The sequence below is a fragment of the Pan troglodytes genome, chromosome 21 (assembly GCF_028858775.2).
Source record: "Pan troglodytes isolate AG18354 chromosome 21, NHGRI_mPanTro3-v2.0_pri, whole genome shotgun sequence".
Lineage (NCBI taxonomy): Eukaryota > Metazoa > Chordata > Mammalia > Primates > Hominidae > Pan > Pan troglodytes.
In genome coordinates, this window is record NC_072419.2 from 69,192,332 (window position 1) to 69,218,079 (window position 25,748).

The 25,748-nt window shown below is 52.8% G+C and overlaps 1 protein-coding gene and 1 pseudogene across 5 annotated transcripts in view; both read right to left on the reverse strand.

Moving 5' to 3' along the window:
* Positions 1 to 2,101: 2,101 nt before the first annotated feature.
* LOC100612713 (ADP-ribosylation factor 4-like) lies at positions 2,102 to 3,021 on the reverse strand (annotated as a pseudogene).
* Positions 3,022 to 8,012: 4,991 nt separating this feature from the next.
* The window catches only part of DIDO1 (death inducer-obliterator 1), a 60,297-nt gene continuing 42,561 nt past the window's right edge, over positions 8,013 to 25,748 (reverse strand). For all 5 annotated transcript variants that reach the window (XM_016938274.3, XM_016938273.4, XM_054674447.2 and 2 more), the window contains exons 9-16: positions 25,326 to 25,442; positions 25,087 to 25,191; positions 24,689 to 24,824; positions 23,942 to 24,470; positions 23,085 to 23,238; positions 22,262 to 22,351; positions 21,237 to 21,432; positions 8,013 to 12,687 (exon numbers count right to left, since the gene is read on the reverse strand). In XM_016938274.3, coding sequence (XP_016793763.1) covers positions 9,515 to 12,687; positions 21,237 to 21,432; positions 22,262 to 22,351; positions 23,085 to 23,238; positions 23,942 to 24,470; positions 24,689 to 24,824; positions 25,087 to 25,191; positions 25,326 to 25,442 — 4,500 coding nt within the window. In that variant the 3' untranslated portion in view covers positions 8,013 to 9,514. The remainder of the gene's footprint in view (positions 12,688 to 21,236; positions 21,433 to 22,261; positions 22,352 to 23,084; positions 23,239 to 23,941; positions 24,471 to 24,688; positions 24,825 to 25,086; positions 25,192 to 25,325; positions 25,443 to 25,748) is intronic.

Sequence of the window (25,748 nt, forward strand, 5' to 3'; positions counted from 1 at the left end):
TGTATGCAGTTCCAATAAAAACCCAGCAGTGTCTTAGTCCATTTGTGCTGTCATAACAAGACACCTTAGACTGGGTCACTTATAAACAACAGAAATGTATTGCTCCTAGTTCTGGAAGCTGGAAAGTCCCAGATCAAGGCACCAGCATATGTGATGGCTGATGAGGGCCTGTTCCGCTCAGATGCTGCCTTCCTGCCACATCCTCATGTGGCAGAGAGAGAAAATCAGCTCCCTCAGGCCTCTTGTAAAAGGGCACTAATCCCATTCATGATGGCTCTCCCGTCATGACCTGGTCACCTCCTAAAGGCCCCTCTTCTTATTTTTTATTTATTTATTTTTTTGAGATGGAGTCTCGATTTATTGCCCAGGCTGGGGTGCAATGGCACGATCTCGGTTCACTGCAACGTCCGCCTCCCGGGTTCAAGCAATTCTTCTGCCTCAGCCTCCTGAGTAGCTGGGATTACAGGCACGTGCCACCACGCCTGGCTAATAGTTTTGTATTTTCAGTAGAGACAGGGTTTCACCATGTTGGTCAGGCTGGTCTTGAACTCCTGACCTCAGGTGACCCGCCCGCCTCGGCCTCCCAAAGTGCTGGGGTGACAGGCGTGCGCCACCGCACCCGGCCATTGTTTTAAAGACCCCTCTTCTTAATGCACCACAGTGCAGATTAGGTTTCAGTATGAATCTTGGAGGGATACAAACTCAGACCGCAGCAAGCAGGATTTTTTTTCTTTCTTTCTTTCTCAAATTCTTGGAAGGTTGAGCAGGGCAGGGTCACCAGGCCTGCCGGCAACTGCTCCCCTTCCTCTCATCCTCCTGTAGCTTCTTGGACTCCTGGGCCAATTGATTTTTCTGTTCCGTGATGTGGAGTGATCAAAGCTGGTTCTGGGTTTTCTGGAGCTGGATCTTTGATTGCCTTTGATTTAAAAGCATTGGTGACCATTTCCCACAGGAAAGAGGCGCTGATAATTCATGCAAATGAGCATCGATGGGCAAAATTCAACCAAGTGCCTCTGGAACCAAGGCTGCCATGGAACACTCTAGTAAAAATGGGGTGGAGGCTTTTGCCCAAGTGCTCTGGATAATCTGGGAAAAGAAAATGGTGAGTCAGTGCTTTATTTATTTTATTTATTTATTTATTTGTTTGTTTGTTTGTTTTTGAGGCAGAGTCTTGCTCTGTCACCCAGGCTGGAGTGCAGTGGTGCGATCTCGGCTCACTGCCACCTCTGCCTCCTGGGTTCAAACGATTCTCCTACCTCAGCCACCCAAGCAGCTGGGATTACAGGCACATGCCACGATGCCTGGCTATTTTTTGTATTTTTCTGGTAGAGACAGGGTTTCGCCATGTTGGCCAGGCTGGTCTCGAGCTCCTGACCTCAAGTGATCTGCCTGCCTCGGCCTCCCAAAGTGCTGGGATTACAGGTGTGAATCACCGTGCCCAGCCGAATTTTTTTTTCTTTTTTTTTCTTTTTAGATGGAGTCTCTGTCACCCAGGCTGGAGTACGGTGGCACGATGTCGGTTCACTGCAATGTCCGCCTCCTGGGTTCAAGCGATTCTTCTGCCTCAGCCTCCCGAGTAGCTGGGATTACAGGCACGTGCCACCATGCCCAGCTAATTTTTTTAGTAGAGACAGGGTTTGGGGTTTCACCATGTGAGCCAGGATGGTCTCGATCTCCTGACCTCATGATCCCCCCGCCTCGGCCTCCCAAAATGCTGGGATTACAGGCATGAGCCACCGTGCACGGCCTTTTTTTTTTTTTTAAATAGAGGCAAGGTTCACCATGTTGCCCAGCCTTGTCTCCAACAAGCTCAAGGGATTCACCTCCTCACCGACAGTGCTCCCACAGGCGTGAGCCACCACGCCCCACCTTATTTATTTTTATGTATCTTAACTTCCAAGGTGGATTTATTTAAAGGTTTTACAATAACTATGTCCAGGCTTTAGGCTCATGGGAAGTAAATGAGGACACCTTTTTCCCAAGAAGAATTTCTTTAAAACCAAGCACATTGCTAAATAACAACATTATATTTGGCAAACAATAATTGGCAACAAAATAAGTTTATTATTCTGCCCAAGCCAGTCCCAGATGCTGTTTCTTAACCAAGATACAAACAAATTTTGCTGTAGCAAGTCTAGACCAATTTTATCAAACATGTCTTTGGTTAGATGTCTAGTTTCATTTAACGTTTTGAAAACTCATTTGACAGCCAGTCAAGTCCCTCATCTACACCAGCTCCGTGTTGCACAAGTGGCTTGAACATACCATGTCCTGTTAGGAAGAGACTGAAGAGCTGGCTGGCTCATCTGTCGTCACACTGATGGCCCGAGCGCTGGGCAAACCCTGTTTGTTTGCGGAGAGCAGTGGCGCTGCGTCTCCACACTCACCGGCCGGAAGCCTTTTCTGCAGCGCGTCCGCCACTTCTCGAATTCTTTCATGATCGTTGCTATCTACCAGCAAAAGAAAACCCTGGGTATTCTGGAAGTAATGCTTCCAGAGAGGCCTAATTACATCTTGACCATGGACATCCCACACCATGAAACAAGTGTTCTCTTTTTGAGTCAGAGTCTCGCTCTGTCATCCAGGCTGGAGTGCAATGGCGCAATCTCAGCTCACTACAACCTCCACCTCCCGGGTTCAAGCAATTCTCCTGCCTCGGCCTCCCGAGTAGCTGGGATTACAGGAGCCCACCACTATGCCTGGCTAATTTTTGTATATTTAGTAGAGACAGGGTTCCACCATATTGGCCAGGCTGGTCTTGAACTCCTGACCTTGTGATCTGCCTGCCTCGGCCTCCCAAAGTGCTGGGATTATAGGCATGAGCTACCGTGCCTGGCCCAAAACAAGTGTTCTTATATTCTACTCTTTCCATGTTAAAACCAGTGGCAGGAACTGTGGTGAGTACCTCCCCTAACTTCAGTTTATACACAATGTATAGGCAGCATCCAATCGAACCGTCCAAATGTGCATCTGCTTCTTGCTGAAGAGGCGGGAGAAGAGAGAGGAGATGGCAGGGACCATGGGTTCGTGGCACTTGCGATGGGCAGAAGCAGAGGGGCTTGGGGGGCCCTGTACTTTCTTCTTTCATGCTTCCAGGCAAATTGAACAAGGGGGAAGAGAAAGAACTGAGGAAGAAAGAGGGAGGCAGGGACATCTCACTGGCCCATGTGCTGGTGAAGCTGTAGACAGGAATTAGCAGGACGAGGACCTGCTGGTGATGGACACAGCAGCTCCAGCTCTCGATGCTTTAAATGCCTGGCTTGGAGTCTGAAAAAGGAACCTGAAAGCCTCTATGACTGCCTTAAAGTAAGTCCTTATCTCCTGTAGCCATGGGGCTGAGATTTCTGCAAAGCAAACCTGAAGCCTAGTCTCCTGGATGATTTAATTACAGCCTAAACTGCAGTTTCGACTTTGCAGTGCCTCTTTTGTTAAAGTTAGGGAAGTTGGGAAAGAATGGGAACCTGACGTTGCAATGGGGGCATGTGGGCGGCAAGCCACCCAGGTGCCGAGGCAAGAGACCGAGGGCACGAGCTGTTCCAGTGTAATAAAATATATAAAACAACAAGAGTTATACCAGATACAGATCATAGACATGATTATATATGAATATCTTTCATCATTAGTTTGTAGCAATTACTCTTTATAATCCTTGCTCTATAATCATAATCTAGGAAAAACCAGGCCATACAGAGACAGGAGCTGAGGGGACATGGTGAGAAGTGACCAGAAGACAAGAGTGTGAACCTTCTGTTACGCCCGGACAGGGCCACCAGAGGGCTCCTTGGTCTAGCGGTGACGCCAGCGTCTGGGAAGACGCCCGTTGCCAGACGGACCGTGGTCTAGCGGTAGCCTCAGTGTCACGGAAAAACACCCGCTACTTAGCAGACGGGGAAAGGGAGTCTCCCTTTCCCCGGGGGAGTTTAGAGAAGACTCTACTCCTCCACCTCTTGTGGAGGACCTGACATCAGTCAGGCCTGCCCGCAGTTATCCGGAGGCCTAACCGTCTCTCTGTGATGCTGTGCTTCAGTGGTCACGCTCCTAGTCCGCCTTCATGTTCCATCCTGTGCACCTGGCTCTGCCTTCTAGATAGCAGCAGCAAATTAGTGAAAGTACTGAAAGTCTCTGATAAGCAGAAATAATGGCGTAAGCTGTCTCTCTCTCTCCCTCTCTGTCTCTGCCTTGGCTGCCAGGCAGGGGAGGGCCCTCTGTCCAGTGGACACGTGACCCACGTGACCTTACCTATCACTGGAGATGACTCACACTCCTTACCCTGCCCCTTTTGCTTTGTATCCAATAAATAACAATGCAGCCAGACATTCGGAGCCACTACCCGTCTCCGCGCATTGGTGGTAGTGGTTCCCCAGGCCCAGCTGTCTTTTCTTTTATCTCTTTGTCTTGTGTCTTTATTTTTACACTCTCTCGTCACCGCACACAGGGAGAAGCCCACCGACCCTGTGGGGCTGGTCCCTACAGGGGCATGTGGGAAGATCCCAGTGAAGCTGAGGACCACCAGCCCTGCAAATCCATTGGGATCTGCCGGTGAACTCCGCAGGTCGTCTTTGAAGGCACATGTGGCTCTTCCGCCACTGCCTGGGGAGCTGAGACCCCTTTGCCCGAAGGCCCTCAAGTGCCTTCCCCAGGGAGCTGCCCTGTAAGGTGCCGCCGTCCTGCCCAGGACTCACCACCACCTCTGTGTTCCTTCTAGACCTAGATCCAGACTGGAGTTCCAGCAGGCCCCAAAAGAGAAAGTGTGAGGTGTGGCCTACAAATATGTTTCCCTACCAAAACCTGCGGAAAATGTGTGGAAATGGATGTTGAGAGTGCGGGATCTGGGTGGGAGGAATATAAGCTTGCGTAAGTGAGACAGGGACTCAGATACGAGATTCTGGATTTGATGCGTTGGAGGGAACGGCTGGGAGTGACCCACCCCCCACCCCCATTTTCTTCATCAGTCACCGAAACTTTTGCCCCACAGGTAGCCGATCCTAAATTCAGTGAAATCCAGAACTTTCCTGGCACACTGGAGAGGACGGCAGAACGCTGGGATGGATTTATCGTGCAAGACCAGCTTGATGTCCTTGGGGCTTGGAGGTCACCCCTTCACGAGGATTGTGAGGAGTGAATTCATCGGGGAGCCCCGCACCCTCACCCGCACCCTCACCCTCACCCGCACCCTCACCGCACCCTCACCCTCACCCTCATGTGCACCCTCACCCTCACCCGCACCCTCACCCACACCCGCACCCTCACCCGCACCCTCACCCTCACCCGCACCCTCACCCGCACCCTCACCCGCACCCGCACCCTCACCCTCACCCGCACCCTCACCCTCACCCGCACCCTCACCCTCACCCTCACCCGTACCCGCACCCTCACCCGCACCCTCACCCGCACCCTCACCCTCACCCGCACCCTCACCCGCACCCTCACCCTCACCCTCACCCGCACCCTCACCCGCACCGCACCCTCACCCTCACCCGCACCGTACCCTCACCCGCACCCTCACCCGCACCCTCACCCGCACCCTCACCCTCACCCTCACCCGCACCCTCACCCGCACCCGCACCCTCACCCTCACCCTCACCCGCACCCTCACGCGCACCGCACCCTCACCCTCACCCTCACCCGCACCCTCACGCGCACCGCACCCTCACCCACACCCTCACCCTCACCCGCACCCTCACTCGCACCCTCACCCTCACCCGCACCCTCACCCTCACCCGCACCCTCACTCGCACCCTCACCCTCACCCGCACCCTCACCCTCACCGGCACCCTCACCCACACCGCACCCGCACCCACATCGGGGAAGAGCTCCATGATCATTCTTTTCTGTAGGCGAAAAACTGCGGCGGGAACTGCTGCCATGCAGCTGGGCTCCCAATGCAGTGGGGATGGTGGCGCTCTGGGCTGGCGGGAGCTATCCTGCCGGACGTGATTCCCAGCACAGCCGTGAGCGGCAGCAGAGGCGCAGTCATCTGACCCACATAGTTCCCGCGTTGCCTGATGGGCGCAGCTTCCCTAGAACTGAAAAAAACGGACATCCTGCCAAAGGCGTCCCCGTTCTGTGCTGGCAGAAAGGCTGTAGGTCCGAGAGCAGGAGTCCTGCGCTCTGACTGGAAGCCCCAACACAGAGTCCCGGGCCCTCGGCCAAGTTCCAGACTCTGGACAGACCCAGGCCCCTGGAATGAAGGACAGACTGAGTCTCCCAGAGGAAGGGGCCCTGCTAAATGCCAAAAACATGCAGCTAATCTTCCCACCGCCCCTTCCCAAAGGAATCTTCCTCTGTTTATCAGGAGTCTGTGCAACGGGAATGGGAAATAATCAGGCCTTTTAGGAATTACTAGACCCTGGAGCTGAAAGGACATTCATTTCAGGAGGCCCAGATGCCAGGCAGAGCTGTGGTTTATGGAGGCGGACGACGGAGTTGGTTCAGGTTTTCCTCTGAGGAGGCCCAGTGAGCCTCCCAGCCTCCTGTGGAACAGACATACTCAGCCAATGGCAGGGTCCCCACATGGTCCCCTGAGCCCTGGAGTGAGGTCGGCTGGGAGCAGCAGAGCAGCCGGAGGAGGAGGAGCAAACACCAGGCCACAGCGTGCTCCTGGAGGGACCCCGATTTTGTCAAAATTTAGATGCAGAGAGAAAAAGATTAAGGAAAATACCAAAATAATGACAGCAGTGACTGCTGGGTGTGACGTTTTGGGCAGGCTTGGTTCTTCTCCCTTTTGCTAGGTGTCCCACAGGAAGACGGACCCAGCATGTGGGGACCTGCACCCAGCCAGTCTCGCCCTGGCTCAGCCTGTTCACTGGCCCTGCCCTGCCACTGAGGGCTGAGGTCACTGTCCGTCTGGGCATGTCTCATGTGGTCTTTTCTTTTCTCCCCTTCTGGTTAGGCCCCCCGAGCTCAGCCACAGCCACGATCCCCACTGCCGCCTCCTCCCTGGGACTCGCTGATGCCTGGTGTGGGGAGGGTGCTGGCTGCTTGGGTGTTACCCCCTGTCGGAGGCCCCCGTGCCGAGTTCTCGAGTGAGATGGCTCTTTCCATTTTCCCCCGACAGCTGCCTCGGCCTCTGTGCTAGAACAGGGAGCTACATACAGCTCAGTGACCCTGTGGTGCCTTGTGGGCCTGTGGGTGCCAGGGCTCCGGGGCCTGGGCCTTTTCCTGCTTCGTGTGGCTGACCGGGCCACGGCCGACCCCAGGGGCAGACTGGAGCTAGGTCTTCCTCGCCATGTTTCCACAGTGAGCCCTTTGGCCGCACAGGTCACGGTCTGGAGCTGTTGGAGGAGGCTGGTCAGAGCTGTTGCTGCCCCACCAGACACTTGGCCAAGGGGCCTGCACCGTTCTGCGCGGGAACGTCCCACCGGCGTCTGCTCATGGCTGGGCTGTGGACCCATACGCTTGTTCGGAAGCCAAGCTCTGGCCCACAGGCGACCAGAGGAAGCTCGCAGGCCAGGCGCCAGCTCCCCGAGCCTGTCCCTGCAGCCGCGCTGTGTGCAGGCACGTGGGCCACTGCGTCTCCTCCACTGGCACTGCTGGGTCTGGGCCGCCAAGCCCACCTGCCCACCTGCATCCTCAGCGGCAGCACGCCCCGCAGTCGGCGGGTGCACACTCTGCTGCAGCCTGGATGGGCTGGGGCCTCGGGGCTCACTCCCCAACCATGAGACTCCTTCACCGCAGTTGAGGCTGTTGCAGTGGTCTCGGGCTCCCACTCAGACAGCCCCAGGAGAGGGTCTGAAGGGGGTGAGTCCCTCCTCCCGACCTTCCTGCCCATCGTCTCCAGAGCTGGATGGTGCTGGGTCCCCACAGGGAGCGAGACAGCTGCCCCGTGACGGAAGGATGTGGGGACCCGCACCCGGCCGCTCTCACCCTGGGCTCAGCATGAGTTCAGGGAGGGGTCCAAAGGGCACTCCTGCCCACGCCCAGGCAAACCAGCAACAAGAAACTGGGTGGCCAGGGCGTCCGTGCACGACCCCAAACTTCTCCGCGTTAGAAAAAGGCTGATGAAGACCCGAGACAGAAACTTCCTGTAGCTGTTTATTCTACTGCGAGTAACAAAACCTAGGTCGTTCCATGTTCTCATGTACAGTGATATAAGCCTCCGCAATATAAAATACAATTTACAGGAATCTCTATCAAGTAAACTAAAGAAACACACTTGATTTTTACATTTGTGTATTTAAATTAGAAAAATTTGCTTTATATGTTAAACAAACAAAACCTTCTCATCGTACTAGATGTTGGAACGTGACACCTACTTTAATGTAATTTAACCTATGGACACTTGGCTTTCAACACCAAACATCTCAAACTGATACATTCTCAATGTTTTCTTAACTTAAAAAATCTGTGCTATAAAGTGAAAAATCTGTAGTGACGTACAATGGAATAACAGACTCCAAAGAACAAGTGAAGTTCTTTAATTTTACATCTGTAAAAGTAAGTTTATGAAAATATAAAAAATTATCAAAGTGTATTTGTACAAATAAATTAGCCAGATTTTTTTACTTCACACTTCAGAAGTACTCGAAAAATACACGACAAGCAAGAGACTGTTTCACAGTGAACAGCTTCCTGTCTCATTTGCAGTTCTTGAGCTAGTGATCACTAGTTCCCGTCTCAGACTTTACACAAGTCTTGTTCCACGTTCAAGGACAAACTTTTACATGTATCGTCTGACAAATACCAGTTTGGGGCCGAGTGTACTTTTCCCGGGATACAGAAGAACTGCTCAGAAGGTGAAATTGGACCAACAAAACTCCTGATTATTCAAATCAAGGACTCCTCCCTGCCCCCAAAGTACACTTAATTGGTTTGTTACTTTTTTTAGGCTGGTAAAACTTAACATTTTCCAATACATTGTTATTTAAAATGCAACAATTATACTAGGACAGATGTTGCTTTAAATCATGTTTTGGAAAAAATTGATAAGGTGATATATAAAATCTGAGCACACTAAGAAATGTGTTTCTGTTTCCCAGTTGAAAATTGTAATTCCAATTTTATGACAAAAGAAAGATGCATTTGTAAGGTTTGTGTTTCTCAAGACTCCAGATACAAGCTACTAACACTTCTCCCGTAGCCGCAGGGTGGACGCCTGCAGGTCACGCCCACACCGGCCTCCGGGACAGCGGCTAAGACCTGTAAAAGCAGCTTTTGGAAACACAAACGGATGAGATGTCAGTGAAGGTATGGCTCTAGGGTCCAATGAAACTCCCTTAAAATTTACAATAAAGTTATTGGAAAAGATAACTATGATCTGAAAAGCAATATGCTCCGTAGGCAATTTCCCATTTCTTTAATTTTAAATGGAAATATTAAAGTTTAGTTTTTTAAAAAAAGCATCAGAATTGTAAAGATGTGAAATCTCGTAAGAAACCATTTACACAAAATTACAGTAATGTTTAAGTCCAGAATATTCTATCCTGAATCTAAGATCGTGGCTATTTCAAAAGCTATTTGTTCAACGCATCTTACGAACGTGGCTTTAAAAAGGGTCTCTGCCCGGCCGGGGCGTCTAGGCCTGCGAGGCGGTGCCAGCGTCGGAGGCCCTCGAGGCCTCGGGCTTCGGGTCCCGAGCGCTCTCTTTGCTCTTGCTCCGGTCCTTGCGGTCGCGGCCCCGCTCCCTGTCCCTGGCCTTGTCTCGGTCCCGCTCTCTGCTCCGGGACCGGTCCCGGTCGCGCCTCCGGTCTCGCTCGCGCTCTCGGTTCCTGCTCCGCTCCCGGCTGCGGTCCCACTCCTTGCCCCGGTCGGCCTCGCGCTCTCGGTCGCGGTTGGCGCTCCTCTCCCGGTTTCTGTCCCAGTCCCGGCTGGAGTCCTTGTCCCGGTGTCGGTCCCACTCCCGGGCCCGGTCCCAGTCCCGCTCTCGGCTCCAGTTTCGGCCGCGCTCGCGCTCTCTCCTCCTGTCCTCGGACGCCCGGCCCTGGGCGTCGGGCTCCTCCAGCGGCTTCTCTTTGGGCCCCACGTCAAACCGCTCTCTCTGCCTCCCTTCGAAAGTCTGGTTTCTGTATTCGTGGCCTTTCCCCTCTCGGAAGTCGGCCGATGCCCACTGTCCGTCGGCCTCGGGGCCCTGTCCGGGCGCACTGGAGGAGAGCGCGGAGGGCGGCCCGGCCTCCTCCCAGCGGTCCTTCCGGTGCTGCGGGGGGTGGCTGGGAAGCTCCAGCAGGGGCCTGGGGCCCGGCTTCATCACCTGCGGGGCCTGGCCCTGGAAGTGAAATCGCGAAGGGGTCTGCTCATTTTTTTCAGAAAAGGGTGCAGACCCCCGTAGTCCACCAAACTGCAGGGGTGCAGGCGCCCTTTGGTTTGTGAATCTTGGTGGTGAATGGACCCTCTGGTCTTCGAACTGCTGAGGCTGAATGCCCCTGGGACCTGGCATAAAGTTAGGCGCTTGGCCTCTGGGTCCTTCAAACTGGTTGGGATGAGGGCCCCGGGCAGTTTCAAACTGACTAGGATGGGGCCCTCTTGGGCCCACGAAATGACCAGGGGGTGGTCCTCTCTGACCTCCAAACTGAGAGGGAGGGGGGCCGCCTCGGGGGCCTTTCAGCTGAGACAGCAGTGGCCTCCTCTGGCCTCCAAACTGGAAAGGCGCGCCGCCTCTGCTTCCCAGAAATGGGGCTTGCTCTGTCCCTTCAAACTGGGCGGGGGCGCCCGTCACCTCGTTATACGGGGCGTCCTGGAACTCCCTCTTCTCCCCATGGGGATCCTTGCGTTCTTCAAATTGGGATGGTGCCACTCCTCGTGGTCCACCCAGGTAAGAGGGTGAGGGGCCTCTGCTGTCCCCATAAGGAGGTGGCCCATGTTGCCCCGAGAATAAGGAAGGGATGGGCCCCTTCTGGGCTCCGAATCTGGCTGGCGGAGGCCCTCGTGGCCCATCGTTAGAAGCGATATTCTCTTCTGGAAACGGAGGGGCTGGCCCCCTTGGTCCCGGGAAATTGGGGCCGTGAAGCCCTGACATCCCCAAAGCATGAGGTCCAGGTTCCCGCTGACCCTGAAACGGGGGCTGAGAGCCCCCCACTTTCTGTCCTGGTGGGGGGAGCGGGGCGGTGCCCTCGCCGGGTCTGGCCTGTGGCTCTCTGTCCCCCTCTGTTTCACCTGCAGGGCTGCTGCTCCTTCCAGCAGAATGAAGATTTCTTGGGTCCTCATACTGGGCTGAGCCGAGAGCCTTGTCCTGCGACGCGAACCCCGGGCAGGTGAAAGGGTCCCTCTCACCGTCGTGCTGCAGCGGGAAGCCGGGCTGCAGGGCGCCGCAAGGCGGTGTGGGCAGCAGCACCCTCCGGGCAGGCCTGGCCGAGCTGTCTCCAACCGTGGCGGGGCGGGTGCCCTCCCCAGGCTCTGCCTTCCAGCCGTCCTGCTCGGACCCCGCTGGGGGCTTTTCGCCCGAAGCCCAGGGGGAAGAGGCTGGCTCCTTTTCCTCCGGGACTGGCATGGGCGCCTGGCCCACGAGGCCACCCCTGGAAGCATCTCTCTCGGGCAGGGCACCCTGGGCACCACGTGCCGAGAGCCTGGAGAGAGGCTCCCCCTCCCCCTCACCGGTCTCAGCGGCCAGGCGTCTCGCCTGCCGGGGGTCCCTGTGGTTTGACGCCTGGCTGGCGGGGGGCAGTGAGGCGGGCTTGTCTGCAGACTGCTGCTCTTGCTGGAACAGCTCCGCCTTGGGCAAGGACGACTTTGGTGGTGGAGACATCAAGGCGTCCGACACCGAGAAGTGGGCCATGGAGACCCCGACGGCGGCCCTCTGCTGCCTGAGAGCTTCTTCTTGCTCCTCCAGCTGTCTCTTCTGCTCCTCGATCTGTTTGTTCAGCTCTTCTAGCATCTTCTGTTGCTCCACCAGGGAGGGCGTGGCAGCCCCGGCCACCGGCTCGGCAGGCCTCTCCACGGAGTTCCTTCTCACGTCGGCGCACATCCTGTTGGGCAGGTCATCAACAGTCACTTTCGCTTCTTCTAAGATGGTCTCATCCTCGGGGTCATAGGCCACCTCTTCCCGCTCGGCTGCAGCTGCTTCAGGAGCCCTTTCCACCTCGTGGCGCCGCCCTCGCTCCACAAGCTGAGTGTCGAAGGCCCTCTCCGGGTCATACTCCTCCTCGGGGTCGTATGGCCTGTCGTCCTCCTCTTCCTCTAGAGCCTTATCTTTTGAGAACTGACCGAACTGCTGGACGATCGGATCTAACAACGGAGGTGCCGGCACCCCGTCCTCTGCTGTGGTTTTGGGCTCCTGGGGAAGACCTGCGGTGGACCCGGGAGGCTCTCTGGCGGACGGGTCGAATGATTTCTTCTTTCCAAAGAGAGTCTGCAGGATGTGCTCCAGCGGTGATGCTGTTTTGGAAGCAGACGAAGCGGTGGAGGAAGCTGCCGTGGAGGCTGCTGCTGCTGTTGTGGCTGGGCTGGGGGCTGCAGGTTTGAGGGATGACAGCACTTTTAGCACCGGTGGTTCTGGAAGAGGGGGCGGAGGCGGCGGCGACCCAGGAGGTGTGGTGCTGACAGCCGCGTCTGCAGAGCAGAGTGGATACTTGGAGGGCTTCTTTTCCGACTGCGGGACTGCGGCTACTTTTGGATAGGCCGGAACGTCCGCTTCTTCCGGTTGAAGTCGGGTCCGCTTTTCGTCCATCTTGTCTAACTCTCCACTGTTTGCGGGACGTTTGATTTTTTGGCAGATTACTAACCCAAGAATTATATTCGGACGTGGTGACTCAAGACCTGAAAAACAAAATATTTGTGCAAATTTTAGAATCTAAATCCAGCTTTTACCCTTTAGAGGTGAATTTCATTAAGGGCTTTCACGGGGAACGTTTAATAGACAGAAATAAGCCATTCTGTGGCAAAATAAGATCAAGTGTCAAGACAGTTGCAAAAGCCTGGACGATTCCGCCCCAGGAACGCACCGCCCCGGGAACGAGCTGGGAACACACCGAGCCAGGAATGCACCAACCCAGTCATGCACCAACCCAGTCCTCCCGGAGCCATGTGAAGGGGGCGACTAACCCCTCGTCACCAACCATGGAACCGAAGGCCCAATCCACAAGGGAATTCATCCCAATCGTCTGAATTTGTTACATATTTTAAATTATCTATAATGCTAGAGCAGTAGTGTGGAGGGGAGGGAGGCCGTGGTGTGAGCCTGCAGGGTGAAAAGGGCATTGTCGCACATGCCCTCAACACAACAGCTCAGCTATGCTCTTCTTCCCCTCGTGCCACTGCCAGGAAGGTAACAAACAGCCTTTTTTTTTTTTTTTTTTTTGAGATGGAGTGTCGCTCTGTTGCCCAGGCTGGAGCGCAGTGGCGCGACCTCGGCTCACTATAACCTCTGCTGCTTTCCAGGTTCAGGAGAATTCTCCTGTCTTAGCCTCCTGAGTAGCTGGGATTACAGGCATGCACCACCATGCCTGGCTAATTTTTGTGTTTTTAGTAGATAAGAGGTTTCACCATGTTGGCCAGGCTGGTCTCGAACTCCTGACCTCAGGTGATCCACCTGCCTCGGCCTCCCAAAGTGCTGGGATTACAGGCGTAAGCCACCGCACCCGGACCCCTTTTTGTCTTTAACTTAGGAGTTGCAACACATAATTATTCTAAATATACTAATATTAAATTATCAATAAAGTCATAATAATCAATAAAGCACAAGCCATGAGGTCATCCATTAGTCTCTGGTGTCAGAATTACAACTAGACAGGAAAAACAGCATTAAATGAAATGGCTAAAATAAATGCTTTGGACTGGGCATGGTGGCTCACGCCTGTAATTCCAGCACTTTGGGAGGCCAAGGCGGGTGGATCACAAAGTCAAGAGTTTGAGACCAGTCTGGCCAACGTGGTGAAACCCCGTCTCTACTAAGAATACAAAAATTGGGCCGGGTGCGGTGGCTCACGCCTGTAATCCCAGCACTTTGGGAGGCTGAGGTGGGCGGATCATGAGGTCAAGAGATCAAGACCATCCTGGCCAACATGGTGAAACCCCGTCTCCACTAAAAATACAAAAATTAACTGGGTGTGGTGGCGCACACCTGTAGTCCCAGCTACTCAGGAGGCTGAGGCAGGAGAAATCGCTTGAACCCAAAGGTGGAGGTTGCAGTGAGCCGAGATCACGCCACTGCACTCCAGCCTGGGTGACAGAGTGAGACTCTGTCTCAAAAAAACAAAACAAAACAAAAAACAAAAATTAGCCAGGCATGGTGGCGTGTGCCTGTAGTCCCAGCTACTCAGGAGGCTTGAGGCAGGAGAATTGCTTGAACCTGGGAGGCAGAGGTTGCAGTGAGCCGAGATCGTGCCACTGAACTCCAGCCTGGGCAACAGAGTGAGACTCTCTTGGAAAAAAGATAAAATAAATGTTTTGGGTTTAGAAATTCAGTGAGCATTAACATATCAAAGACTCCCTAAGGCTCATGTCTTTGTAAACACAGGACAGACACTATGCTCACGTAAAGCACCGAGGTGCTCAGCAAACAGGTGGCAAAGAGTAGAGCAGGTGGACGACGCGCGCTGGGGGTTTTAAGGCACAGTATTAGTTAAAAAAAAAAAATTATTCAAAGATATTCCCAACGTCGTAAGTTGTGATAACTTCAATCAGGAGTACTAACATTCCAGTAACGACCATCCCCACACTCATAATCAATCAAGAATGCCAAAGGGGAATATAAAAACGCACATCCCAAAACAGGAGCTGAAGGAAAGTGATACACGTGGGTGGGACGTTTCAGCGGCAGCGACGTAACACTATGTGAGATTAAACCGTAACAACTCAACGGTACAGATAATTTAACGTGACTGTGGTATACAAAAGGTGCTCACACTACAGATTTTCTTCCCCTTACAGTGAAAACCAGCATGATTTCCCGTGCTTCAGGTGATGTTAAAGATCATGACGGACTGCTTCAGGCACCACCATGTAGTTCTAAGTACATCTGTTGTTCATCTCCCTAAATTCCACTAAGGAACTGATGGACAGGCTGAGCACGGAAGATGGGTGAAGGCAGGAATACCAGGCCTGCCAGACTGAGTTGGGACCAGCCTGCTCCACGGGACACTTCCTCCCTCCTGGAGAGAGGACCAAAGGCCTCTTCCTTCACAGGCTGCTGGACAGAGCTGAGATTCCCAGCACCTCACCTCCACCCCCTCTTCACTCTCTGTCCCCCGGAGAGTAGCACGGTGCCAGTGAAAGGGCTGGGTGGGCAGAGGAGGAGGGAAGCAGAAAAACCAGCCGGGCCACACCGAAGGGCACAGCTGAGCTCTGCTGCTCAGCAAACCTGTCGAGTTCATGTTCTGCTTAACAGGAGTTGAACATATTTTAAAACGGTATTTCTCTCAGCACAACAGCTATCTGTTTACTGAATAAGCTATTACACAGCTTACTCAAATCCACTTTTCGGGTATGTTCGGTTATGAAATTGGCTATTATGGCCTTCCTGGACCATACATCTGCAGAGCCCACCACGCCCTGGGGGGAAGGGCACTGAGGCTCAGGCTGAGTTCTGTAAGCCGGGCTCTGTAAGCCAGGCCCTCTGCCTGCAGAACCTGACACGGGGAACAGACACAGGCATGGGCTAGGCCTCGGGAAGGACCCTGGGCAGTAGGGCTTGTGGGGCCTCGTGTGGGGAAGTCACCTGGGGAAGCCTAGTGCTGACTCTGACACAGAGGGGACATGCCACCCAAGGGAGACACTCAGCTTCTAAAGGGCTGTTAGGGTGGCAGTGTGATGTACAAAATCACTGTTACGTGGTCCCGCCTCGTGGTGTGTCACTACAACTCAAACTTTTAATGGCTAACTTGCTTGTTAATGAAAAAAATAATTAGTATATCCCAACCCTGGCAAGATTCTTTAGTCCTGAAAACAGCAACCATCTGGAGATTGGCATCAAACACGCAGCTGGCATGTGTAAATGCTCCCAGCTCTTGGTGCTCTCATCTGCAAACACTGGTGACTGAATAAAGAAAGCTGCAGAGTCAGATGGGTGTTCGTTCTGAATTTCCCCACCATTTAAAATTTAAATTGGGCTGTCCAAAAAGGCACACCCGCTGTGAAACAGTCAAATCTTGTCACCCAACTCATGTTTGTTATTATGTATGGTTGCATGAATATGTAAAATGTGGCAGGTGCCTTGGAAATAACTCTTCGTGGAAGGAGCAGTGCACTTCGCCTGGCTGGACCTTGGGAGCCATCTTCCCCTGGAGGAAAGGGTGTGCCTGCCACTGCCTGGCATGTCCAGCAGACCAGTAAGGTCGAAAGGTCACAGAGCCCCCACCTCAGGGGGGCAGTCGAGGTTGCCCAGGGGCTGTTCCCAGGCTAGCCCCTCCCCTCGGCAGCTGCCCCGTGGTGTGTGAGCCCTGGGAGGGAGGGTGCCCCGGGAAGGTGCAGAGACTGAGGCCTGCATGAAGCTGGCACCAGCCAGGTTGCGGGTGGCACAGGGCACGGTAGGCTTACTTACCCACCTTCCTCCTGAAGGCTACTGAGGGCCTCAGTTCATAAAGCAACCAGGGGCCGGGGCTCAGGAGCAACCAGGGACCAGGGCCTGGAGACGCCAGCTGCGGCTAAACGTGCCCCTGCACTTCCACTGAAGGGTACTGATCAGGCCTGGAACAAGGGTGTGGACGTTCCCCCAACGCCCTCTGAAAGGCCAGAAGGCAAATGGCTTTCTTCAGGGCGTACCACGTGCAAGCAAACAGGCCTTTTTAGCACCATGTCTGTGTCCTTTGCGTATTCATGACGGAGGGGTCTGGACTCAGTGGTCAGAATCAGACCACACGCACGGGAAAAGAACTCAAGAAACTGAAGATAAAAGGGTGTATTCGAAAAGCTGTGTGGGCCAAGACCAAAACCAGGATCTGTGTCCAGGTGTGTCGCAACAGGGACTGGGGGACAAGGCAGCTGGCAAAGGGAACCACCTGCTTCTCAGGGTGCAGGAAGCGCCCTCGGTACTGAACCTGAGGCTGCAGGAAGATGCTCCTTCTTACTAAATGAACCACCCGAAACCTGACTCCTCCCAACCCCAAACTATCACAGTGAGGCCTTTACCCCTAAAGCCACCTGGCACATCCCACTATCAGTGATTTAAAATGAAAACTCTCTCAATGGTCTGCATCTGTCAAAACAAAATGTTCACACCTGCTGGAACAGAAACTGTGTAGAAGTTAATCAACAAGGGTTGATGTATGACTTGGATAGAAAGACTTGGCAATTAAGGTGGGAAGAAGTGACTTCCCCCAACCCACCAAACACACCCACTCACACACACACAGACCCTCCCTCGTTCCAACTGGGAATCTCTAAGACCTGCACAAAGCCACTGGGTCCAGCACGTCTCAGGTAAGAGGAGAGCGACGTCCATCTTCTTCTGGGTGCCGGGGTGCCGAGAAGGGCCCCAGGGCAGCACCAGCCTGCACTGCGTCCTCTCCAGCAGCTGCTGGGTGGGCTGCAGAGCTGGGCACACTAGGGTGCACTGCGCTGGCTTATGGAAAGCAAACGGGGGCCTAGGATAGGTGACCAGGAGCCACCAAATGGTTCCAATTCAAACAAACAAGGACCAGTTTCCATGAAAGATGTTTATTGATTTAGGAGGAGAAGGCAGTACATTCCATTCAATACTGTATTTGACTCTGATTACAATTTCCATGCAAAGCTACTGTTACATACACACATGAAAACTGAAGAAATGCTTACCTGACAATATTTCAAGTCAGAATTTCTCAGCTAATTTAGAAAGCAATTAAAAGTGAATACAGAAAGACACTATGGATTCAAACATTCTTCCCAGAAGAGCTTTCTAATGTATAAAGACCTCAGAGAAAAGAGCCCTTTCCATTCGAGCAGCTACAGAGGGCGGTGTTTCCTCCTGCCCTGTACTTGGGGAGAACAGACTGTGCACCCATGTTTATGGACCGAGGTTACTCCACAGGCATTTCAGACCAAGGCTCCGAGGCCTGCGGCTTCACGCGGAAATGACGGGGGCTGGGCATGGTTAACAGGCAGGCATCTTGGCTGCGGTCCAGTCCTGTAAGGGCCCCGCACAGAACCCTACACGATGAGCTTTCAACCTGACTCATCTCCCTTCCATGAACAAGGCCCTGAGACAGGCCGGGACTCTGCGACCCCAAGTCCCTGCGGGGGGGCCCTGTTGGTAAAGCTGGAACTGAGTGGGGTGAACATCTAGGTGGAGAAGGTCACCTGGAACCAGGCCTCCCAGCTGCCCCCCACCGTGACGCTGAGTTACAGAGAGTGCCCCCACTGCGGGGCAGAGGGGCAGAGGAAGACAACCCGGTGTTTCTGTGGACAAATCATTAAGATATGCAAGGACAAATGTCCTCAGGGAGATCCAGCTACTGCTGTGAACTGCACGGCTCCTGAGGGTGCTGCGGGGGCAGCTCCACTCTCACTGCCCGACAAGGGCCAAGTGCTGACAGGGCGGGTGACTTAGTTTCCCCTGAGGGCACAGCTGGGCACCTTCAGGCCTTCACTTGCTTAAGTGTGAACAGCAAGCACTGAGGGGGCTGGGACTGGACACCACGCTGTCAAAACCCACTAGGTCCCCATGTGTGGGAGGCATGGACACCTGCAATTGTGTGGTAGAAACTGAGGCACGTGGACGAGTCAGTCGCTCTTTTCTGCGTGAATCTCTACCCCCAACAGGACCTTCTCCTTAACATCCCCAGGGGAAGATGCTCCCACATCAGTGCCCTGATGCAGACGGGCAGCTCGAGGCTGGGGCGCCAGGTCTCCTTCAGGCCTGTGCTGCATGTGCCGCAGAGAACTGAGGCTGTGGAATGGAGCTGGGTCCTGCAGACCCTCACCCAGCACTTCCGGGGGCGTGACTCCAAGCTGCGCAGCACACGCTCACCCCTGACCACAGCTCTGTGGAGTCACCACCATCAGCACTCTCAGGTGTGGCCTGTGCTGTCCAAGGGCTTCTGGGCTATCTCCGTGAGGACAGGGTCCGCTGAGACAGGGGAAACGTGCCAGGACCTAGCCTTACACACACACGCGCGCACATGCACACGCACTACACATTTACACCACAAAGCCAGGACACACATGTACATGTTTATATCTAGAAAACGCCAAGTCAAGTAGTCAGTACGTGAAGCGGGCCGAGTACCCGATGGCCTGGCCCGGGGTGAAGGCTGTTTAGTGACCATGGAAGTGTGTGAGATTTCACGCACACGCATTCATGTCAACAAGGACATCAGGAGAAGTTAACATTATACTGAAGTCTTAAGTTAAAACATTTCTGAAGTGTATGGAAAGGTTTCACTAGCTGTTACTTTTCTAAAGTCCCTTGCCCTGTGTTACTTTACCCAGACGCCTCTGCTCTTTATCGTGGATCAAAGTCCCTGGGGCTTTTGTGTGTCCCCGTCAGGCGGCGTCGTGGCCTCAGCAAGTGCCTTGGTGGGCGAGTGTGACGTTCCCCCAGCTGGTCGCGGAGCTGACAGTGTGGGTGGTTGGCGCCATCGCACTCAGCAGACAAGGTGAGTGACCCCAGCCCAGCCCTCCTTGTCCCGGTGCCATCCGGGAGGTGCTGGGAGACCTGTCCTTTCCCTCTGCCCCGGGGCTGCACCTGCACAGCCAGCCCTTGCTGTGGGGAGAATGGAGGCGCCGCTCCTCTGGTGGCCTCCCTGGGCCCCGTCACTGCCCAGTGTGGGGAACCCGGTGCCCGGCATGCGCCGGGGCTCGCTCAACACCCTACAACCTGTGCTCACCTGACAGCTCCAAGTTTGGAGATGGAGCAGGGAGAGAAGCTCAAGAAAGGATGAAATATCGCTTCAATTGTTAGGCTCGCTATCTAAGAATCATGTTTCTGTAAAGAAAAAGTGCTCTTTCCACCCCGGTAGGGAGGTGCTGAGGTGCTGCGGTGTCTGCACTGAGTGCACACACTGTCGCACTTGCAACTGACCAGTGGGTCTTCACAGGTGCGGAGAGGCCAGCTTCTCGGTCTTCACCTCCAGGAGGGCTGGGCTTTTCCTCTCCCTGGTCACGTGGAGCTGGCCAGAGCTCTTCACAAGCAACACCAAGAACCTCTACCAGGGTCCTTTCTGCCACCCATTAGGTGGCATCTCTTTATCCCAAGTAGGATTTGAGGGGACACACTAAAGCACTTTGCTTTTAAAAATTTATCTGGCACTAAAATAATTTAATGCACCACGCCAGCAAATATTTAACCCTGAAATTACTGATACCAACCAATCCCTTTATGGACATATAATTCCACAACACAGGCATAGGCTGAGCCCACTCCAGCTGTGAAGAATGGGCTCCAGTAGGAGCTGTGCCTGGGGCGACAGAAGTCCCACCCAAGATGTGGAGTGGCCCCTACAGGACCCCAGCTAGCTAGGGTGCGGCATGAGGGGTGTGGGTGGGAACCCCCTGCACAGCTATGGCAGGAACACCCGCCGAGGCCTGGTGCCAGGGACAGAGGGCACTGAGGCACAGGGTCCAGACAGCACCTGCCTTTATGATGAAGCACTTTAGAGGACACTGTGTGATCCACACACCCGCTTTGAGAGAACACCAATCCTCTGGGGACTGCATGGCCACGGAGACACTTCAGTTGGGCATCAGATACTAATCCCTAACTGAAGTCACATCAGCTTCTTCTAAGGGGCTATGAAAGAGCTGGTCACTAACAGAGCACGTGGCCCCTGGAATCACCCTCAACCCTTGACAAAGATGTATTTTAGGCTATTTGTAAATAATCGTTTAAATACAGTACTTTCCAAGGAACGTGCAAACACAAAGTAGCCTGCCAAAGATGAATGAACCTATTACAATTTGAGCCGCAGATTTTAAAATAATTATTTCTAGAAATAGTTTTCTATGTCATTATTGTTAAGTCTCCTGGAAATCCATCCCTGTTAGAGAAGTGATCCCTGATGGAGCCACTTCCCGGTGTGTGCTGGCTCCCGAGTCTGTCTAGAGGAAAGAACAGGGCCGCTGGGAGTGTCACCTCCCTTTCTGGCTGAGCCTCAGGCTCCTGGGCACTGAGTCTTCTCTGACCTGAGGCCAAGATGAGCTGGTTGCAGGCTGTGGGTTTTTCCCTCTCTAAAAAACTCTCCTAAGACAATTTATGCTGTGAATCAGGGGTACTTCTCGTGCCACAGTCCTACGCCCTCAAAGATGAATCCTATTGCTAACCGCTGCGTGTGTGCTCCTAACTCCTGCTCCCAGAGAGCCCTGGGCTGGTCAGGACTCAGCAGGGCATGTCAGTGGGAGGAGGGGTGCAGGTGCAGGTGGGCCTCACCTCCACCCAGAAAGCCGGCGCTTACCTGGTCCCTCGAAGGGCAAGAGTTTGGATGGAACAGGGTCCTGGGCGCTCAGCGGGATCAGGTAGAGGTCCTTGACGTGCCTGTTGTTATTAGCTACAACACCAAAGCGGCCACGGCTGCTAAAATAGGAGTAGAGAGAGATATAGGCGACCTCCTCTTCCTCTGTGGCGGGGTGGAAGCGGATCAGACAGAGCTCCTGCAATGGAAGAGTGGGAAGCACTCATAAAGAAAATGTGGCTCAAGCATCACACGCCCAATTCACATCCTGCTTTCAACAGGAAACCTTGTCAGATCTCTCCGACTCACAGCCACGATCTCACAGAGCTGCTGTCTCAGTGAGGCAATTCACGTGACATGTGAGCCCAGCAGTGTCTGGAGCCGAGCTGGCTCTTCCTACATGCACGACGGCCCCGGTCACGAGGAACCAGCTGCATGATCTGCAATGGCTGTCTGTGCCCCTCCCTAGAGGGGGTTAAACTAGACGACAGGGTCTAGCCCTTTCGTGAACCTGACGAAGACTACAGAGATTCCCCAGAGAAAACCACAGACAGACATGCACAGCTGTAGCTAAATCTCAGGGGGTCCCAGAAAACCAGGACCATTCAAGAGCCCAGGTTGAGTGCCCTGAGCCTGATCACCCCTGCAAAAGACACCTTCTGCTCCTTCAATCATAAAAAAACAAGAAAATAAAACGTATCTATTTCTTCCTAAAATTTAACCGCACATACATTATAATAAATCAGAAACAAACTTCTACCGCGGCACACTCAGACACCTTCACACAGTCATACAACTATGTAAACTTATTTTTTTTGAGACAGTCTTGCTATGTCTCCCAGGCTGGAGTGCAGTGGTGCGATCTTGGCTCACTGCAAAACTTAATTTTTAACATTCACCTGGAAATATCTAGCAAGCTACAGGCTAACATTTTAAGTGTTAACCCATCCAAACGAGAGGTTAAAAAAAGATGTGTTTAAATCAACACAATTTTCCATGGTTGCAGAATTTATACTATAAGCAGGTACCTTAGACACAGAAGACTTGAGTTTGCCAACATAATCCCAAACTGTCTTCGGTGCGATCCTCCCACCAATGTGAATTGTGTCAGGCAAATCCTAAACAGAAAGTACTTTGCGTAAATCACTTTGAACTGTAGTAGTCACAGAAAGACGAATGCAGCCATGTGAAGGCACATACTACCCAAGATTCAAGAAGACTACAGCTATTCCAAGGAAAAGAGTCACACTTGTATTAAATGTATTAAGTCCAGGATGACAAGTGACCAAATCCAAAGGGGGTGTGATGCCAACCTTCTGCCAGACAAGATTATGTTTAGAAATGACTGCCCAACACTTCTATGCTGTCTTTATGTACATACACAGAGAGTAACGATTCACATATGAGCCAGGGTGACTCCTTGCATTAAAGTCATAAATGCTAGTGCTGTTTTCTGGTTAATTCTGAAAACTAAAAGGCCTGCCATGGGGTCATATGCGCCACCCCGCAAGTGGCCAGGTGTGTGTAAAGCAGGCTCCGAACACCTGGCTGTGCCGGTGGCTGTGCGCACAGCCATGTGGTCAGTGCCCCAGCGAAACCGATCACTGAGAGGCCAGACTGCAGGCTCACATTTCCGACCCTGTCCAAACTGCTGAACCTGCGGACTCATCACGGCCATCGCCACTTTGCATTTAGAGCCGTTTCTGCATCCAGACAGCCGGTTGCAAGAGTGTCAGGCATTTCTGTTTCTCTCCTACCTCCTGAATTAAGGGAGAAAGTCATGTGTTTGACTCTAGTTTAGAAACTCCTATGAAAGACACACACACGCACACACATTTTCTTGGTTCTAACCTCACTGAGGTAATCAAAACACCCAGAGACAGGATACGCCTTAGTGACAAATTTTGCCACACTCTGCATGTTAATAAATCCTTTCCAAATGGTGCTGAGTCGAGACAAAAAGAGGGTCGTGTCTCCCTCTGGAGGGGAACGTGATTCTGAAGTGCTGTAAAACAAAACCATAAAAAAAAAGTCAATGTCTCTCTGTGCAATGAGAATTTCAAAAGTAGAAAGCCTTTTTTTTTTTTGAGACAGGATCTCATTCTGTCATGCAGGCTGGAGTGCGGTGGTGCAACACAGCTGGCTGCAGTCTCCGCCTCCCAGGCTCAGGTGATCCTCCCACCTCAGCCTTTCAAGTAGCTGGGACTACACGCGTGCATTACCACACCTGGCTAATTTTTGTCTTTTTTGTAGAGATGGAGTTTTGCCATGTTGCTCAGGCTGGTTTCAAACTCCTGGGCTCAAGCACATGCTGGGATGACAGGTGTGAGCCACTGTGCCCGGCTTCAAGAGTACAAAGACTTTATATGTAAAAGCAAAAGTGAACGCTTGCAAGTTTTACGTTTTTGGTAGCTTACTTTTGCCAATTACTTACTTTAATTAAAATGATACAGACATTTTGGTTAAAGAAAAATAAAGTGAATAGGCAACAAAACTGGATGAGCACAAATTTAAATGTAAATTTCTAAGATCTCTACTTCCAAAAGGACAATAAGGCACCCTACAACTGGGGCTTTTTAAAAGATGAAAGAGTGAAGCTGTATTTCAGGTTACATTTCCGAGTTCAACTATTTAATCACCAGTTATCTTTCCTTTCGTTAATCTAAAAAAAAAGTTTGGCTTGTTCAGACCACACCTGAAGTACGCACCTGATATTTGGTGACGGAGGAACTGACAGGTATCTTGGGTCAGGAGATGAGGATGGCTTAGCTAGTATGGACTTGGGCACCATCACAGAAGTCAAGACAGGCTTCGGCACATCCTGTCTGGCTTCCACCATGTGGGTGCTGTCTGGACGGGATGCTGCGGAGGCCACGGCTGTGCATGAACTGCTTGGAGCGGTCCTGGGGTCCCGGCCGGACACTGTGACGGTGGTGACCACCCCGCTCCCACAGGAGGCTGGGCAAGGGGACAGGTCTTCCAGCGGGGAGGGCTCGGGATGGCCATCTCCTAGAGGCCCAGGGAAATATGTTCTGTCCACATTTGGATGAGAAGCACTTTCTAGGCCTGGCTCAGAGGCAACTTCAGGCACAGCCTCCGGCATCACCTCATCAGCTGAATCCGGAGCTGGGTCAGGTGCAGAGCTGTCATGCTTTGATTTTAAGTCTTCTTTCTTAACAGAAGCTGACAATTTTTGTTTTTTCGGAGCTGGCTCATCTTCTGCGGAGGGAACCTGGCCTGAAGAAGGCGAGGAAAGGCTCTGTGAGAAACCCAGCCAGCACACTGGTGTTTCTCACACAAAGCCGAAAGCAATACTCTAAAGGCAGGGCAGGAAATCATTCTGGCCCTTCTGCGTGTTTAAGCTTACGTGCGGTTGCTTTTAGAAGGTTCAGTGATTTTTAACAAAATCAAGTTTAGTCTCAGCTCCAAGGCTCCATCCCCTGAACTGTGCTCACCTGTGCAAATTTTACAGTTGAGATCGAAGAGGTGTGCGCGGTGCTGACTGGTGGTGTCTTTCAACATGCTGCTGAAGACGTCGAGAAGCGGCGCTGTGCTCTTCTCAGGGACAGCACGTGCTGACTCTTGCTGTTCCTAAAAAAGAAAAAGAAAAAAAAGTGAGGTCGTTTCTTCTCCAAACTCAGCTCCAAATTAACAACACACAAGAAAAGCAGTCTCATGGGATTGAGACCCACGGGGGAGAAAAAAGGACCATCGAATACAAGGACTGAGGAATGCCACAATGACATACACCTGCTGTAAGCTCAGTGTCCTGCCCAATAATTTAAGATAACCTCAAAACATTTGGGATGGATTAGTCTATTCTCGGTGAACACAAAATCTCCCAAATGCTTACCTCTGAATCCGACACTGGCGGAGAGTCCTCCAGATCGGGGATGGCCTCCTGCCTGGGGGCCGTCTTCTTGCTTTCATTGTGCAGTTTAGTTCTGGACTCCATCACCTGAAATGAAAAAGATGAAACAGAGCTTAGGCCTTGTTTTCTAGGAGGAAAGCATCGCTTATGCAGCCGTCTATGAATTTATTTCTATTAAGCTCGAGTCCTGGGTGCCTCCGCAGGTACCCCTCAGCACTCACAGATCTCGCTGGCCTCTCTTTCCACGTGGAAAGCTCTTTAGATACAAGTTCTTCTGGCTTCAGTCTCACAAGTTTCGCCAAAGAGATTTCCTCACGCAGAACACGATGGAAGAGTCCCTATAAACAAGTATTTTTCGTTTACTCAAATAATATTCCTATATCTGTCAATACAGAGAGCTTCTGGAAAACACAGCTGCCCAGAAGTTTAGCGGGCACAGGACAAAGGCCCTCAGGGCCCACTTGCGTGTGGCACTGGGCAGAGCCCTCCCTGCAGGGTGTGACCTAACTCCCCAAACGGCCTTATGAGAGTGCACCCCAGGATATCCCTGCTGTGAGCAAATGGGAGCCCAGAGAGCACAGGTAATAAGGTTCAACAGTGGGTTTCACGGCCTGTGCTGCACTGGCTCTGCTAAAAAAAACCAA